The 19,035-nt window shown below is 41.6% G+C and overlaps 1 protein-coding gene across 6 annotated transcripts in view; it reads left to right on the top strand.

Moving 5' to 3' along the window:
• The window catches only part of DAB2 (DAB adaptor protein 2), a 69,328-nt gene extending 62,838 nt beyond the window's left edge, over window positions 1-6,490 (top strand). For 5 of the 6 annotated variants that reach the window (XM_060637644.2, XM_060637642.2, XM_060637646.2 and 2 more), the window contains 4 exons: window positions 1,076-1,708; window positions 2,263-2,372; window positions 2,973-3,040; window positions 4,741-6,490. In XM_060637644.2, coding sequence (XP_060493627.1) covers window positions 1,076-1,708; window positions 2,263-2,372; window positions 2,973-3,035 — 806 coding nt within the window. In that variant the 3' untranslated portion in view covers window positions 3,036-3,040; window positions 4,741-6,490. The remainder of the gene's footprint in view (window positions 1-1,075; window positions 1,709-2,262; window positions 2,373-2,972; window positions 3,041-4,740) is intronic. The other variant, XM_060637645.2, reaches the window with a different exon arrangement.
• Window positions 6,491-19,035: the final 12,545 nt, after the last annotated feature.

Genomic DNA, 19,035 nt, shown 5'->3' with positions numbered 1-19,035 from the left:
ATGAGGCTGAATTTAGATTTTTTGTTTGTGGTGGCAGTTTGTTTCTCAAGTAGAGGGAGAAGATATTGGAGAGACCTGTATTTTAACAATTTCACCAGTTCTTAATCCGCATGGCAAAGACACTAGAGAAGGAGTCATTCCCCCCCACAAAGATTAGATGCCTGGACACAGGCAATTAGTTACCTCAGAAGGTATAGTTTTTTGTCTTGGGGGGGGGGGCATATTTTGTTTGTTTTTGTTTTGTTTTGTTTTGTTTTGCTTCGCTTCATGTTGTCTTCTCTCCCTCCCTCATTCTTTGAAGTATTCTGTTCTGACTTCTGGCAAGGTTTAGTGAGTGACACATGGCAGGAAGCACTTTTATTTGAAACAGCTCTCCCAGGATAACCAGCCTTTCCTCCACATTTATATATATAAAAGTCTTAAACTATCTTGGCATCAGCCAGATTTTATCATCCTTTTATATGGCTGTGTCAACCTTGGCAGCATTTAAAAGCAAGGAAACTGAAATGGTTTCTTCAGGATGCAAGCATGTTGAGGCCTAATATACAGGCATGATAGCTGGTTTCCATAAGACTCCAGACATGAGCCAACTGCCAAATGAAAAGATCAAGTCAATGACTCAGAGTACCCAATGGATTATCTTAATTAACTAGTTCATAATCAGCATGGTTTGTTTATATAAATGTATTCACTCAACAAATACATTCATGCTATTGACAGGCTGTGTCCTAGCTGTTTGAAATGTATCAGTATGATAAGCACTCATTTTTTCATGACTAGGTCCTTATGGATTGTATTCCTCTTATAATGAGAAAAGTTTAAAAAGCTGTGGTAGAAAGAAAGGGCTTCAAAATGCAACCAACATTTGAATGCCAGCTATCTTGCATTAGCTACTTAATCTTTAGAGTAATCTAATCTCTTGGGGCCTTTATTTCCATGTCAGCTTTAAGGCTTAAGGAAGGTGTTTACCATGTAGATGCCCTGTAAATGCCCCCCCAGAGAGTTGTGCTTTCTGAAACTCAAGAATTGTCTTCAAGCTTGTGTCCTAATAAGTCCTTTCTCTTGCTTTCTTCAGGTGGTATACCAGTTAGTCCCCCTCAGGCAGGACCATGGAACCCAACATCTTTAGTCTTCAATCAGTCTGCGTCAGTGGTCCCGGGAGCCATGATGAGTGGTCAGCCTTCAGGATTCAGTCAGCCAGTTGTTTTTACCACAAGCCCAGGTGTTCCAAGTTGGAATCAGCCGTCATCCTTTGCAGCTTCAACTTCCCCTCCAGGCCCTGTTGTTTGGGGCCCGTCAGCCTCTGTGGCACCCAATACTTGGTCATCAACAAGCTCTTTGGGGAACCCTTTCCAGAGCAACATTTTTCCAACTTCTGCTATGTCTTCCCAGCCCCCTCCTATGCTCTCCTCTCTCCTGGTCACTCCTCCTCAACCACCTCCCAGAACTGGCCCTCCAAAGGACATCTCCAGTGATGCCTTCACTGCCTTGGACCCACTTGGGGATAAAGAAGTGAAAGAAGTGAAAGAAATGTTCAAGGACTTTCAACTTCGGCAGCCACCTGCTGTGCCTGCAAGGAAGGGAGAGCAGACTTCCTCTGGGACTTCAAGTGCCTTCTCCAGTTATTTCAACAGCAAAGTTGGCATTCCTCAGGAGAATGCAGACCATGATGACTTTGATGCTAATCAACTGTTGAAAAAGATCAATGGTAAGCTACCCACTGCTCTGCCTACTGTACCAACAAGTATTTCCACTGTCATATGGGTCCGTAGAGTCCCTTAGAAGAAACTTCCTCCACCCACCAAGAGCCTTAGGCTCGCTTTCTTTGGTAATCAGTGGTTATGGAGACAACTTGACCAGTTAGTTACTTATGGAACGAACTGTTTACCTTGGCTCTTTCTAAGGGCTGGCCCAATGCTGCCCTCTTGTGACAATCCCTAAAAGGGCTGCCAAGAACTATTGAAATTCAGTGGGTTGTGGTACCTGGAAGGCTGTAAAACAGAGCCTAAGCCATACTACACGGCCTTAAGTGAGGGAATTCTGAATCTCTTCCACTTCAGGTAAATACGCACAGCCTCCCCTTGTGATGAATTTGCCTGTAATAATCACTGGGAGTCCTAGTATTTGGTGGTGATTTTTGTGTCATGATGTAAATTTCAAAAGTATGGAACTTTAATTTCTGAGATAAGCCTGACTGGGGGACTTTTGCCTATATTTGGGGAGAGATTTTCTACTGACTACTTGGCATTTTTTCCCTTCTAGAACCACCAAAGCCAGTTCCCAGACAGGGTTCCCTGCCAGTTACCAAATCTGCTGACAATGCATTTGAGAACCCTTTCTCTAAAGATTCTTTCAGTTCATCACAAGCCTCTGTAAGTATCTACTAGAAGCTGTTGCTCCAAAGTACGTGCCACCTAGAGCTACTGTGTTGTGAATTAACCTTGTTTGAATGATAACTCTTTGATGGTAAAGGATATTTAAATAAGCTTTGCCATTGAGAACCATCACAGTGAAAACATCGACTCAAACTGGGGAGAGATTATGTTTCCAGGGGCTACTATCCTGAGCTTGAGAAATGAGTATCATATAGAAAATGTCTTTTGTATCTCACTTAGCCTGGCTCATAAAAGCACTGTGGGAGAAAATTGAGCAAAATAATACTATCTTTAAAAATCTTTCAAAGATTTAAGTTCCTGATTTCCCACCCACAATTTTTATCTCATAACAACAGTACCTTTCATTTGGGAGAGGCAGACATAATTCATCTCAACTTTAACATCGGTATAAATAATAAATATGCGTCACCAGTTACAATCAGGCAAACACAAATCATTGTAGACCAATATGATATCTCATTTTTCTGGGACCCAAGTGATTTTTAAAGGAATTTGAGAAATTTTAATTGCAGGGTTTTTTTTTTTCCTTCATAACTGTAATTAAACCCTATTGACTGAATGGTTTTATCTTCATAGATGGCTTCTCAACCCACATCTCCTGATGTATATAGGGATCCTTTTGGAAATCCTTTTGCCTAACTTCTGTAAGTAGAAGATCTTATTAAGCTTAAGTTTGGTAAGAAAGTATGGCACAGGGGATGAGGGTGAAATTTTAATTTTAGAATTGGTACCAGCTTAAATCTCTGTAACTTAGAAGGAATAGACATGTAAATCTGTGCTTAACTAATTCAATAATGAATAAGCTGGGCACTTAAGAAAAGAATTCTTACACACATTAAAAAACAATAAGGGAGCGCCTGGGTGACTCAGTCGGTTGAGCGTCCAACTTCAGCTCAGGTCATGATCTCACAGTCCATGAGTTCGATCCCTGTGTCGGCTCTGTGCTGACAGCTCTGTGCCCAGAGCCTGCTTCGGATTCTGCATATAACACATTAATACCTTTCTAGTTGTTTTTTGTTTGGTTTGGTTTTGGTTTTTTTAACCTTCATACTGAAGTGATTGCAAAGGCATTACTTTATTTCCTATAGAAAGTTCGAAATCTGAAGGACCTTTTAAGCTACAGAACAGGTCAGCTAAACAGATGCTGATCACATTTTCTGCCTTCCAAATCAATTTATTACTTTGCGAGAGGTCTCAAAGTTAGTCCAAAATAGTCTGAGGGTATCAAGTTCAAAGGTGGTGACAGCTGCCTGTATCTCCTTCAAAAGCAGCATGGGCGCAGATGAGTCTGCTGGTTGATTGTTCTCACTAGCGGACGTCATCGTAAGTTATTAGATTTAACTACCTTAACTGCCTTGCTGGCTCAGCATGACCCTTTCTTTATCAAGAAGGAATGGAAGCAACTTTGTCTCATCTTAAAAGATCGAAGTTAGTGGAGGAAAGAAGGCTTGTCTGCATTTTCGAGGAGGGAGGGCATAGCTGGTAGGGGATAAATAAAAATAAAGAAAGAAAGAAAGAAAGAAAGAAAGAAAGAAAGAAAGGAACCCAAACCCATTTTTTCTAGTCTTGCCCCATCCAGGTGGGACTCCTCAATTCTGTCTTGACCCATCTAGAATTTAATTATTTTAAGTAGATAAATATCTTAAATCTGACACAGACAGTAAGATTGGCTTTATTTGCAATTTGGATTGTTGCCCCTCACTCACCTTCTATAATTACAGTGTTTCTTAAAGTGCTTTTCTATGAAATCTGCTTCAGAGAACGGGCTGAGATTATTGAAAAGGCAAGTTCTTGGGCCCCACTGCAGCCCAAGGAGTCTGGTGCTAAGGAAAGGTCCATTTTAACAAGCAGCCTGGTGATTTCTAATGCCAATAGAGCAGTGCAAGATACTGAAGGGCTAGAAGTCTTAACAGAAGCTCATTCTCACCCTCCTCTCCATGGGAGGCAAACCTGGACAAACAGAAAGGAATAAACTGTATCTGGAGTCTAGGAGAATCGTTTGCACTAAACTGAATTGACTAGAGGTCTCCCTGAAGGCCCTTTCTTCCTTAGGTCATGAAAGAAGGATTATTTTGGTCAACTTGCTAAACTTACAGATTGGGTTTTGGGGTGGGTGAGCAGTTATGGGAGAAAAAAGTTAATATTAGTGAACACTTGCATTAATCACTTTATTACAGGTTCCACACTTATTATCTTATTTAAGCCTCTCACATCAGCCCTAGGAGATCCTATTACTGATGTTTTATTTTTTTATTTTTTTTCTATTACTGATGTTTTAAATGATGACTTCATATTTAATACATTGATATTAACCACAGGTTTTTTCTTCTCTACACTTCTCTAGGAACTTGATATGCTGACTATCCAGAGGAACAAAAAGGTTGGCCTTAGTCAAGGACAAAGCTAATATCCAGACGCCTTGACCTCTGTTCTTGTTCCAGCTTTGACATATTAGCTGTTGCCTTATTTCTTGTTGCCTCTTCCACTTGTAAAATGTCTTTCACTTTCTGTTTAGATTAAAGCTAAACTGAATCTATGGCTTTAAATAAATTAAGACTTTAAATTCTCTAGCTTAATGTAAATGAAGTAGTTTCCCTATTTGAACAGTTGCCTAGTGTGTTTCTAGAACTTTCTAGAACACTCTACCATGGGCCCTCTGGTTGGGAGATGCAGCCATCACAGCTCCTCAAATGACACTGTTTTGAATACATTTTAAAATCCTTACTGTTCCAAGTTGTTTGGGGGTTCTATTTTACTGCAAAGAACCTAAAGGTTATAGCATAACAAGGCACCTTCTTAAGTCTTGCTTCATATCAACATTTAGAGAGAATTTTTAAAGTAAATTTGAAGCAAGTCCAACTTCTAGACACTTGGGAATCTGACACATTTAAGAACCTTTTTAAAAATATAGTTTCTCTTTCTGAAGATTATTTTCTCTCAAGGGTAAGACTGCTCTTGTTTTCCAATCTCTTGCTAGATACTGCAAATGAGGGAAAAGCATTATTTGTCTCTCCTCTCCTCTTCCCTGTGATTCTTTTTTCAGTCAGTTTTGCTCCTAGGTTCATATGGCATTACTTCCCTTTCACAAGCAACAGAGTTTTATGGGGTAAAAATACCTAATGATTCATGGATCTGAAATGTCTCTGCCTTCTCAGTAATTGCTAAGCCCAGTAACTGGAACTGCAAATGGACACAACCTTTATCCTTTCTATGGAATAGGAGGCCATCCTCTTGAGCTGAAGTTCCAGAAGAGCAGTTAATGTTGAAGAAAAACTGAACTCAACTCAGCAATGAAGGACTGTATTCTGAAGAGTAACACATCACAAAGTTGAATGTGATTGTGCCAAACATGTTAGGTGCTTATTTGGGGTCATGCTAGACCTTTATCAAGTAACTGGAAAACTTTCTTGAAGCCACAGTCTCATAGTTAGTAGGAAGATAAATGGTGGGGAAGGGGGAGAGAAGCTGTAAAACAAGTATTTGGTGTTATCATTGAAAATCTAATGTCTGCAGTATTTTTCTCCTCATAACCTTGGAAACTCTCCCAGTTCATTTCCAGTCATATTGTTAGCCAAGTTCTGAAGGATTTGTTCTTGCCAAAATGAGTTTCACTTTGTTATGTTCATGTTGGTTTTTTAAATGTTGTCTCTTGACCCCTAATGCTCAGGTTCTTGTGGGCGTTAATCAACCATACAATGTTACCTTTGAGTAGAAGAGGAGGATGACTGCTCAGGATCTAAACAAATGGTGGCCTCATGGACCTTTATTGATCAGCCCCAAGTAGTCCAAGCTAAAGCCCTGTGGTTTTATTTTTAATGGTAATAGCTGATTATGTATGGCATAATTTTCCATCTGGCTCCCTACTCAGTCATTATAAACACAGACCTAAAATAGTATTTTATGTGTCCAAATACCTGAATGTGCTAAACTGGAGGCAATTATTTCTAGGTAGTTGAATTTTTGAAAGTAGAAAAATTTTGAAAGTGATGATCAGCCACACAACTGTTTTGTACATACTTATTTTCTTGTGCACTTTTTTCTGTATGCAAATAAAGCTATAAATTTACTCATTTCAATAAACTGGAATGGCAGAATCTCATGTGTTACCATCAGTTTATTCTTCTATTTGACCCCTGCTTTGAGTTGATGTATTAGAGTCAAGGTATAAAACATATCGTCTATAGTGAGCAAATGTTAGTATATTCTGGATTGTCAGGTGAAGAGAAAGTGGAAATCTGTGAAACAAGAGCATGAGTAAATTATTGTCTGCTAGCTTTCAATGCCTTATTCTCCTCTTTTAGGCCTACACATATTCTTTTCCTGTGAGTTTAATGGGAGTCTGGTGGATAAGACTTGTATCAGAACAACTTCTACTGACATCCAATATAAAAATCGTTTATTAATGAACCCTTGATTCACACCTGCCCTTTGCCTCTCCTTGTTCTTTATTCAGCCATGTTTGACCTCACCAAGACACAACTGTGTGGACTGGTCCAGGCTGGTGTAGACCACTTGGGGAAACTTCTGTGTGTGTTGGGAAGATCCGTGATTAGACATTGTTTTGCCCTAGGACACTTTTAAACACTCTCCCCTGGTATAAAAGTTCAAGGCTCTAATTTTTTTCAAATGACCTAGATCTACTGGGAAGATGACCCCAAGGCAGGCCTTGCTCCAGTACAGAGTCTTGATCTTAAACTTTTCTAAGGATTAAGACAAACTTGGTAGCCGATGGGTGTCATTGACTGGTTTTTGATTATAGGTTGTTTGATATCACTGCCTTACCTTTCCCTTTAATTGAAACATTTGTTGGCTTTCTGCCAATAACGAGTGGAATATCAAAAAACAGACTCCACGAAAAGCAGCTTCCAGTAAGCCACAGATGGGCCAGAGAAGGCTGCTGATAAGAACATGTTGCACAAATTATCTGGCTTATCCAGATGCTCTGCAGTATGTCTAACCCACTGAGCCTTGTGTGCTGTTTCCATGTGGCTTAATCTGTAAGATCTTGCCAGCGGTTAACCCTTGGTCATGTATACAAGGGGAGGACATTCATTTCAATGCAGTAGGAACTACTGTCAGCCAAGCAGGGAGAGGCGCTCACCGAAGTGTCTTTGCAAAGTGGAAACAGACCTCTTCTTTGTACGTCTGTTTCGTAACAGTAGTATTCACACCTGTATGTCAGAAGTTCAGCTTTTACGGTGACCCTATTATACCTGGAAGAGTGTTTCTTTTAGGCGTCTAATAGATCTAAGCTAACAGCTGAACTGTAACAGCCAGCATGACCCCAAATTCCTCACATAAATGTAGGCAATACAAAGGGAGAAGGTATTGGTTTTCTCAAGATAATCTTGCATCTATGAAGGGCTTTACCATTTACACAACATAATTTCATTCGTTTGATATCATGATCCTGGCAGGGGGGAGGGGTCTGTCACTGTTCCATCTCATCTGAGGATGGCATCCATGTTTTAAAAGGGTTGCAATCTGGGGCGCCTGGGTGGCTCAGTCGGTTAAGCGTCCGACTTTGGCTCAGGTCATGATCTCATGGTCCATGAGTTCAAGCCCCACATCGGGCTCTGTGCTGACAGCTCAGAGCCTGGAGCCTGCTTCGGATTCTGTGTCTCCCTCTCTCTCTGACCTTCCCCCCTTCATGCTCTGTCTCTCTCTGTCTCAAAAATAAATAAACATTAAAAAAAAAGAAAATAAAAGGGTTGCAATCTGTTCCAACTCTTGAGTGGTTTCTGTGCTATTTTATTATAAAACTGTGCATGGCGGTAAGGATATCTTTTCAGTCTGTGACTTCAAACTCCTCCATCAAAATCTTCACGATGGTGTCTAAAGAGAGCCAAACACAGCACAGTTCTGTGTCTTCCCTGTGCTGAAAGCAGGGAGGGGGAAAGAACGGGCTAACTCAGGAGTTTGGTTGACCCTGCAATACGCTGATGAGTGAGGACTCTGACCCATGTTCCCGGAATAGGTTCAATATAAAGTCTTCTAGTAAAAGACGGGAGCTCCCTAAAAGTCCCTGGTAAATATTTAAGCTATTACCATTGGGAAAAAATTGCTAAATAATAAAACATCTAATTCTTGCTGGGAAATGTTGTTTTAACTAACTTTCTTCTGTTAAAATAGAAGACAGACTCAGTTCTAAACTGATATGCCAAACTTAGGCACACCCCAGGCTGTAGGACAGCAGCAGCCCTGTTAACATGTCCTAATTACAGCCAGGCTAATGGCCAAGGGCCAGCCATGTGTCATCTCACCTAATGAGGGAACGAGCCCCTCCTTTGCCCTTGCTTTTCTGGAATTATGTACTTAATTACTAAACCTCCACTGTGCGCTGAAATCACATGAGTGCCAGTCTCCAAGGAGATGACAGTGGAGGCTGCTCACTGGCAAAGAAACTGGGTTTCCGCCTTGACCGAAGATGAGGCGGTTATAAAAGAAGAAAGCAACCTGACTGAACGTCTCCGTGACTAAGTTTTCTTCTGATGTTACTTATGGAGTGTTCTGTCAATTCTCTTTTTGCTTGGTTAGCTTCAGTCACTGTTATTTTACCTTAATTGTGAAATCATCGCCATTGTAAAAGTTACCTGGTGAGCTGACTGGGCTGGGGCTGAGCCGCACATGTTCTGGGGTGTGTCTGAGGCTGCCTCTACCGGGTACCTACTTCCACTGATTGATCGTCACAGAGCTTTTGCTTGGGGGCCGCTAAGAGGAGTTTGGGAACCCAGGAGCTAATGGAGAGGGAGGGGGAGGAGAGTGGACGGAGACGGAGGGGGAGAAGAACGGAAAGTTGATATGACAATTGCCTCCCCACCTCCCTCACTAGCCTAAGAGATTTGTCTAGGGCCTTGATGATGGAAATGATAGAGCTGGAGGCAGGAGGAGTTGGCCTTTTTTTTTTTTTTTTAATGTTTATTTATTTTGAGAGAGAGAGGGAAGGTCAGAGAGGGAGGAAGAGAGAGAATCCCAAGCAGGCTCTGCTCTGACAGCACAGAGCCGGATGCAGGGCTCGAGCTCACAGACCATGAGATCATGACCTGAGGCAAAACCAAGAGTTGGACACTTAACCTACTGGGCACCCAGGCACCCCAGGAGTTGTCTTTTTTTTGATGAAAAACCCTGGGAACCTGTTTAGCCGACACGTCCATTGGTAATGAATTGGTAATCAACGGGCTACCTCAACGGAAAGGTTCACAGTGGTTAAAATCAGTAGGGGGTTATTTTTCTCATGTAAAAATTCTAGACCGATGGCTGCTGGTATTGACTGAGCAGCTCAACACGGCCCTCAAGGACACAGACTCTTTTTTAGCTTTTCACTCCAACTTTTGTAGCCTTTTGGCTTTCTGTTCTTATGTTTATTGCCTAATGGTCACAAAATGGCTGCACAGCTCCAAATATGGTGCTAGTGTTCAAGGAGGGCAGAAAAGGAAAGGGCAGTACAATTGAAGTCTGCTCCTTGTATCAGGCATTTAAGTTCTCCCTGAGGCTTCCCAATTACTTCACTATATTTCATTGGCCAGAATTTGGCTACATGGCCACTGCTAGGTGCAAAGGAAGCTGGGAAATCAAACTGTTAGCTTTGCCAACTTCTATAGTGAAAGTAGTTAAGGAGAGATATGGTTGGCTAGTTAATTTATGGGGCCCAGGGCATAATAAAAATAGAGGATCCATTGTTCACAAACCAGGGGAAAAAAGTGTTATTAAAGACATTAATGCATATACATATCCTTTCTTCTGCAATCTCTGTTATTATGGCATGTTTTGTTTGCTATTTAATGTTGTTTTAAGTAAAAATATAAATAAAATTTTAAAGTCTTAGTGTGAATTTTATTGCTAATCTTTTGCTGGTAAGTGGGATCACTAAAATTATACAACTTGTATTTCATAACTCATACATGCATATATATTTAACATATGTATTTCATTCCTACCAGAACAGTAGAAATACTGCACAAAACTAACTTGACTGTTTTTAATTCATTTCTTGACACATGCACATTCTACCAGTACACTCTACCTTTAGTTCACTAAAGAGTAAAGAAAAATGGGGGAACAAAGAAATACAGGTGGTTTTATCTTTTTCTTTCCTTTGTTATTATTTTCAGCATAAACAGATGGATAATGCAGGGAAGTGACACTAGGAAGAAAGATACAATAGTGTTTCCTGGTCATTTGTGTCTCTTTTCATGTTGGAAGTTCTGGTTCAAATGGACATTGTGACCTCTCAGGGCTGTCACTTATGCAGTGATAGGCATAACATACCTACCTTATACTCACTTTTGCTCTGAGCCACTGAACTCCCACACATCATGGGTCCACCTGAATTCCACGTTCATGGGCAGCATAAACATTATGCACAAATGGGGTGGCATGGAAGAAGGGACACAAGGCATATTTCCTCTGCTCCTGTGCATGTTCCATTTTCCAATCAAAGTTGCTTTCAAAACAAAAGTCCAAACACAAAATTAAGAATTTCAAGGTAGCAGTGATGGAGCATTAAACCCAAACCACGGGACCTTTCCAAGTGCCTGAACACTGTCCTACTGCACAGGTCACATGCCCTTGAAACCTGCCTTGGCAACAGGGCCTTGGAAATGGGTGATGAATTAGCCAATGTGTCTCCCACATGCCTGGGTGAGAGTTTAACCCAAAGTTGGCCCACCTCCAAATGCAGATCACAGCAGTCTTTGACTACATTGCACCCTCAGGGCAGAAGAGAAGCACACGCATGGAAAGCATAGTCAGCAAAGCCATTGTCAAGGTACCTTGACTAGAAGGTGTAAGCTCAAGAATGCAGAGGACTGGTTTATGTATGTTAGTACCATGAGGATTACCAGAGACAAGACAATTAGAAGGGGGGTGGGGAACTAAAAGCCACCATACAGGAGGCCTTACTGTCGGCACAACCTAATTGGAACTGCAAGGGATGTGCCATTTCAGCCGGAAAGATATCAGAGGGAGGACCATGGAACTCCTGAGCTCCTACCTGCAAAAGTGCTTCACGATTCTTCATTCCTCTTCATGGCAAGACCAACGGCCAAATTTGGAAAGCAGTTGTGGGTTTGGGTCCACAGGAGCCCTTGAGCAACAACAGCAAACACCTACCCAGCATGTACCACCCACAGACACTATTCGGAGTGTGTTACAATAAGCAATTTAATTTTCATAACAGTTCGACCACCACCATCATTTTATGGACGACGACACTGAGGCACAAAGTTAAGGGACTGCCCAAAGTCACCCAGCTAGTAAGTGGCTGAGGTGTCCCATGTCCTGGAAGTTAACCTCAAATTTACCGCATCACCACCCTATCGCCCCCGGAAACCGGTCCCATCGCCTTTAGGTGGGCTTAGTTTACATTCACCAAGATTGTATCCACTTCATGGTCCTTCTCTCCTCTTATGCTTCCTGTAACCAACGTGCCTATCACGAATTGCTTATGCTTATTTTTTTTTTTTTTTATTTTATTTTTTTTTTTTTTAATATATGAAATTTACTGTCAAATTGGTTCTTATGCTTATTTTTAATTAGGCAAGTTGATCCCCCCTCTTTGGGCTTTTCAAGGCACATTTTCAGGAGTTAAGTATCACTTAAAAGTGTGAATTACCTAGTTGTTGTAAATGCAACACATCGATTGAACTTCACACAGTGCCTTCTGATTCAGGTATTTCCCATCAGCTTAATGTAAGCTGCAGGCTGCTCACGGTGGAAGATGGGCTGAGTACTGTTCTCCCAATTTCTTCAACATTATAAATAGCAAACCATCCTGCATCAGCTCAAAGGCAGGCTAGTCGGGCATTCCACAATGAGGAACCCACTTTCATAACAGCAATACCATTGTATATATGTTTCACAAAATCTAACGTCCAACAGTTTCATGCTTTTAATGAACTCGATCAAAATTATGCATTCATGACACAGTTTATTTTACACAGTACTTTTTCATTCTCTTCTTGTCAGTCATTCAGGGTTTAAAAAGCACATCAGTGGTGATGACTTTCTTCATCTTCTAATTTGACAAACACAAACCCTTGCGCTGCAGAGACTGGAAACTGAATATGTAAACACAGCAGAGAGATGCTTTGCAGCCCATCAACAACACACACAAAACCCCCCTGACAGGGAAAAGCACAGATCGGTAAAGAGGAAAAAATGAAGGAGATGATGCCAGACCAGAAACAAGATTAAGTTCCTGAGTTAAGTCATCTGTAATTACCCACTGGCCCTTTCTCTAGAGAAGAAGGATTAGCAAAACATGTCTGGAGAAGAAAAAAAATTTGTTCTTAAGCTGGGTCAAAAATTTGCTTACACTACACTCGGGCAGAAAGGGAAAAATATATCCACATTCTGTTTTCTTTCTTTCTTTTTTCTTTTTGTCCTTTTTTCTTTCTTCCTCCATTCCTTTCTTCCCTCTCTCCTTCCTTCCCTCCCTCCCTCCTCCTTTCTTTCTTTCTTTCTTTCTTTCTTTCTTTCTTTCTTTCTTTCTCCAATCTGATCTTCCTCACAAGTCTCCACTCTGCTGGGTGTGAATGGCAACATTTAGTTGGATCCTTCGACCCCTTTAAAGTACTCTATCTTGATTATGTGCCCTGTGTCTCACATTTTTTCCCTTTTTCCTGCTCTTCTCCTTGATAATGGTTAGCTTCATGAAGGAATGAGAATGTTGAGAGGGGCCTTGATCCTCAGACAGGTCCTTGTACTGTCTTCTGGTCCTTCCAGTCTCTACAGCATATGTCTCATCTACTTGGGCACGACCTTGTGGGATCTGTAGCTAATGCTCTTGGCTGAAGAATGCGGAGTCTGTTTCTCTCCATGCAGCTGATGGGCCTACAGAGGCCTGGTGGTTCCCCCCACGGCCTGGGCCCCCACCTTGGCCCTCCTCCCCAACACTGGACTCCAGAGATCTGCCCCCGAGTGCCTTTGCTTCTGTGCCTGACTCAGATCTAGGGTTACACTGTCCTTGATGGAGCAAACCTGACAGCTACCCTCCTATCACTCCTCAGAGCCAAAGGGATCTTCTCGGTATCTTCTGTGGCCCACAGCATCCAAAGAAACCTAGGAAGCCAAATAACTGTCCTTCCTCTGCCCAACCACACACCACAGCCACTTTTGTTCTGGTTTGGCTTCCCCCATACTGGGAAAGTCTGGAAGTTGCTCTCCCGGAGTTACAGATGGCAGGGAAAGAAACATCTGTCTCTGACCTCAACCCACTTACCATGCTGGCCCCATTCCGAAGTGTGGCCTGAAAGACTACTGAGGACACTCATCTCTAGGCCGGCCTCTCCAGCCTCTTGTTCTCTCCCTCTCACAACTGCTTGGCTCCAGCTGGAGAGGCAGACTTCTCACGTTACCTGCACCACGAGCCATGCTGTCCTCACTGCTTTGAGATCCACAGGTGACCAATTACTTATTTTCCCACCATCTCCTTCCCCGGGCAATAAGTCTCATGGCTCAGCCTTGAGGTTGCAGGACCAAGAAAACATAACTTTAAAAGAGAAAATTAAAAAGAATTTAAGATTTGCAAAGCATCATCCCCTATATTTACTTGGGTTTACATGTTGTTAATTGATAAACTTGTATATAGTTTTGTCCTCAAATACTAGTTTCTTTTTGCCGAGGTTCCAAGTTTCAGAAACCAAACATGCCCGAGCCAAGTGAAATCAACCAGTCATCCAGTAATTATGACATAACCATGGAATAACTATGAAGCAACCATTATGAACCTGCTTAGCAGTATGCACACTGTCAAAATACTAATGCAATAAAAAACAAAGATGACTTCCAGATATAGAAACCAGAAAGACAGTTAATGTTGACTTACTAGCGAAACTGAGGAATATAAGAAGAGCTTCCTTGACAGGGACAGGGCAAGAATTACTTGTGGGATTTTATACACAGCAAGTTCAAATTACCATGGGCAAATCAAAGTCTACCCTGAGATTTCTTAGAAGTACTTGAAGATTGTTAAGCTTGAAAGTAACACCATTAAGTTCTGCATTTTTTGAAAAGTATCACTTTTTTATAGATATTTATACTTCTAAAACAAGAACCCAGAAGATTCTGGTAAAGGAACTTCAACAGACCACTCTTTTGAGACTTCTAGTTTTAAATAGTAGGTTTAATCTTAAGAGTGGGTAAGGAAAGAAGAGATACGCTGAGAAGTAGAGAGAGTACAGACTCCTGAGGATTACCAATGTTTGTATCATGGGCAAGGGAGAGGGGCTAGCAAAAAAGAAGCAGAAGATCAGGAAATGTTACATCACAAAAATTAAGGGAACAGAGAGTTTGAAAGCATAAGAATGGCCAGTCAGGTCAGATGCCTCTACGGGACAAAGATCAGGGCAAGAAGTGTCGCTCAAATTTAGCAATAAGAAGTCTTCAATGGATTAATAAAGGCCAAAGGCAAGTGCAATGGGTTGAGCATCACCATGTAGTAAGGGAAGAAAGTTGGTACAGACTGAAAAGGAAATGTGGTTAACAAAGGTAACAGCAATAAGAGACAACCAAAATGAAGAAATCAAGGGGCTGGATGTCTCAATAAAGCAAAGAAAGAGGATATTGAGAGCATGTGAGTGAAGAAATCATGGTCAGACAGTAGGATACCGGCATTTTCAAAGATGAAGCCATTACAGGCGTCAGAATGATACTAGGACTGTGGGTTAGATGGAATTATGATAAATATTCATAGAGATGATGGAATCAAGGAAGAGTGAGGCAGGGTGGTACTTCAGAGAACACTGAAATAACTTAAAGTAAATAAAGGCTGGAGTTTGAGCGGGGAGAGAGATAGAAGGCAGTGTCAAAAGTCCTGGGTGAATGTTGACAGTTAAGAGTGTTGGTAAATAAAAGAGTAGAAGGCGACCCAGCTAGACCTTGTCAACTTCTAAAGAAGAAAGGATTGTACTGAGTCTTTCCTTAAATGAAGTGCTGTAACGTAATCTAGTGGGCCCTAAGTAGTTCCATGTGACTGTAAACAGATCTGAGCCACAGGAATTCTCATTACTGTAAAGGGATCGCCAGACTTACATCACTCCCATTGACCTTCACAAAGAACCCCAGAACCGCTCGATCGAAAAATCGTTCTCTCTTTCGTTACAAAAGAGCTCATTTGAAAGTGCTGTAAAAACGGCACCGAACCAGCAGCGAAGAGAGCTGGAATCTGATGCTGCCTCTACCCCTGACTGTGTGACCTTGGTAGTGTCACTTCCCATCCCGGACGTCATCTTCCTCCTCTGTATTTATGTATTTGTCGATTGATGCATGTAATTCCCAGTATCTGTTGAAGCCTAATGGGTGGTAAGCACAATCCTAGATGTTGGGGACATAGCAGCAAGCAAGGCACACCCGAAACCAAGAGGCCCCGCCACGTGAGGGTTCTCATTTCCTCCAGCAAGTGTGTGTGTTCTAAGTGAAAGCACCACAATTTCATTTGTAGTGGTCTAAGACCTGTGGATCTTTCAGGATTTAGTCAGAAACAGATATGGAATGAGATGGCAGCTCCTACTTGAGATCCCTGGACACTGAGGGAGTCCATAAAATGGCTAATAATAAACTTGCAGAACACTGTTTCCATCACTTTAAGAGAGCCAAATGGAAATTATGCTCAACACATTCACACCACTTTAGCCAAACTTAAGTGTTTCTGCCTGATGGTCACACATTCTAATGCACACGTGTGTGTCTCTGCCTTAAAAAGTATTATTATTGTGCAATAAATATAATTTAATGCCACAAAGTTTCCAAGCAAATCGAAACCAAAGGGAAATTAAAAAAAAAAAATTTTTTTTTTTAATGCTCCTGAGTAGAGAAAACCTTGTGAGCCCTCGGCAGAGTGGAAAACTCTGACATTCGAGCTTGAAGGCATGTTTGTTCAAATCCCACCTCTCCTGCTTCATACGTGAAGCCTTGGCTATATTTCCCTGAGGCTCATCTGTAAAGCTAAACCAGAAGCCTACCTTTTATGCAGTTGAGAGGCTTTAGTGAGAAATTTTCTAGTTGCATGGTGTTTAACATGACATAATTAAAATAATAGCAACAGAACATAAGTGTGGTGGGAAGAGCCTGAGAAGTGGAGTTGGACACACCAAGTTCAAATTCTAGTTTCTCACCAACCAGAGATGGGCGAGGCCAGACAAGTGATGTAATCTCAGTGCTTTTTGGTTTCCTCAACTGTAAAATGGATTATTTTGAGGATTAAATGAAGCTGTATATATATATATATATATATATATATATATATATATAAGCTTGACACATTATAGAAGTTTGATAAACATTTGTCCTTTCTTTTCTTTGAAAGCCATTACATATTAAATAATATTATTCTTTTCACATCTCTAGTCTAGCATGCTTCATTTCTCCTAGATAAACACTGAAGTATAAATGTCACTTAACGACATGTCAGAGGGGTACGTGGTGGTGCAATCGGTTAAGTGCCCAACTCTTGGTTTCGGCTCAAGTCGTGGTCTCAGTCTGTGAGACCGAGCCCCACGTCAGGGGCTGATGCTGTGAAGCTTCCTTGGGATTCTCTCTCCCCCCCTCTCTCTCTATCCCTTCCCTGCTCTCTCTCACTACCTCTCAGAATAAATAAATATTTAAAAAAATAAAATAGAGGGGCGCCTGGGTGGCTCAGTCAGTTGGGCGTCCGACTTCGTCAGCTCAGGTCATGATCTCACCATCTGGTCCATGGGTCTGAGCCCCATGATGGGCTCTGTGCTACAGCTCAGAGCCTGGAGCCTACTTCAGATTCTGTGTCTCCCTCTCTCTCTCTGCTCCACCCCGACTCACGCTCTGTCTCTCTCTGTCTCTAAAAAATGAATAAAGGTTAAAAAAAATTTTTTTTAATAAAATAGAATAAAAATGTAAAAATATGTCAGATACATAGATGTCAAGGGCAGAGAAGACTTAAATACAAAAAATGTAAAGTATATCGTATTTTATATATTCCCAATATATAATATATAATTAATGTGTTGTTATATTTTAATTCATTTGCTACGTTACATTTAGCCCGAACCACGGGAATAAAATAAATAGAACTTCTACAGAGCAATTCAGCATTCAACCAGCCAGGTAAGAAATTTCCCTTGTCCCCTCCTCCCTGCCTCTGGGGGGGGGGTCAGTCAGTCTCCAGGGACAGAGGTGGTTTTCAATCTCTGTTCACACTGAATTATCAAGTCAAGTAACACAAAGTCTAACCCATTAGCATTAGGTCTAATTAGCATTAAACATCATCTTATTTTGCCTGCTCCCAAGTTCCTCTTTCGGGAGGTATCCTGGCAGGGTCCAGAGCCAATTCCTACTGTATCTGGCCCACTTGTCGTTAGCTAAGACTTACAAGAAGCATCCTTGGGCATAGATTTAATCATTGCTATAGTGACAATGTTGCTGCACACATTCGAATCACCGCATTACTTGGCAATTCTGCACCGTCTGCAGGTTAACAGCAAGCTCAGGAACCAATGAAATTAGCCCCCTTAGACACCTAAAACTCTCCACACAACAAGGAGAGGAAGGAAAGAAAGCCCGTGGGGGGTAAATAACTTCCACTCTAAGTAGGACCATTAGAAGAAACGTAAGACTGTGCTAGAAAAACTAGCTGTCTGTTAACCCTCCACCTCACCCTCTGTTTTATCAGTTTGTGTATGTGCTCATGTTTGAAAACTGCCTATTTGTAATTAATGAGTATTGATGAAGGCCCCTTAAGTCCTGTGTCAGCAAATATTTGTCCAAAAACTTAATGACATAGTGTTTCTCAAGCTGGTCATTCAAACTCTCGACCCTGGCCACACATTTGAATGACCCAGCAAGCTTTAAAAAAAACACTGATGCAGGGTCCCATCCCAGATCAATGAAATTAGAATCAGGTAGGGGGTGGGCAGGCATCAGTGGCTTTTCACAGGTCCTGCCCGGGGACCATTCTATTCTATCGTACAACTAGTGTTTTAAGAATGGTTGTGGTATCCACATTCCCTGGCACTTCAAAAACATCTTACCCTTTGCACAAGTCCCGGAGAAAGTGAAAATACGAAGGGGAGGGCATCCTTTATGATGGATTGGAGCAAATTGTTCCATTTCAGAATCTGTCTTGCTGACGGGTGTGTTTCTGAGATAAGGAGAATGTGTCCTCTTGTGGGACAATGTAAAGCCCTAGGGGGTTTACCTAGATTCTTCACAATGATCCCCCAAGCATATACAGAAAGCCTACTTTATAACCGCATTTCACCCTTTGCTGCACCCATGTGGAAATAACCCCCACAGCTCGTTCTCAAATTGTGTCGTATATGTCCGTGCCTCCTTTTCTAGCCAGGGCAGTTCTTTTACTGATTTTGAGTTTATGCCTCTATGAGAATCATCCACAGACCTTTTTCCCCCAAATTACACACTCTGATCCCTTCCTCCCAGAGTCTCCCGAGACGGGAAACACTGGAGTTTTGTTTTTTGGTTTTGTTTTCAACACTCCCGCTCACGTTAGCCAATTTAGCACTCACCGTCTCGTTGGCCGAATATGCTCATCAATATGAGAGGACAGTAGGTCACGAATTACAAAATGACTCTCCTTTGATTGGACTTTGGCTCCCAGGAAGTCCTATTTGACAAAAATCCTGACAGAAAACAGGCAATAATTGTCCCA

This window comes from Panthera onca, chromosome A1 (assembly GCF_046562875.1).
Source record: "Panthera onca isolate mPanOnc1 chromosome A1, mPanOnc1 haplotype 2, whole genome shotgun sequence".
NCBI classification, from domain to species: Eukaryota; Metazoa; Chordata; class Mammalia; order Carnivora; family Felidae; genus Panthera; species Panthera onca.
The sequence above is the reverse complement of the archived record's forward strand: the minus strand, read 5'-3'. Positions and strand labels throughout refer to the sequence as shown.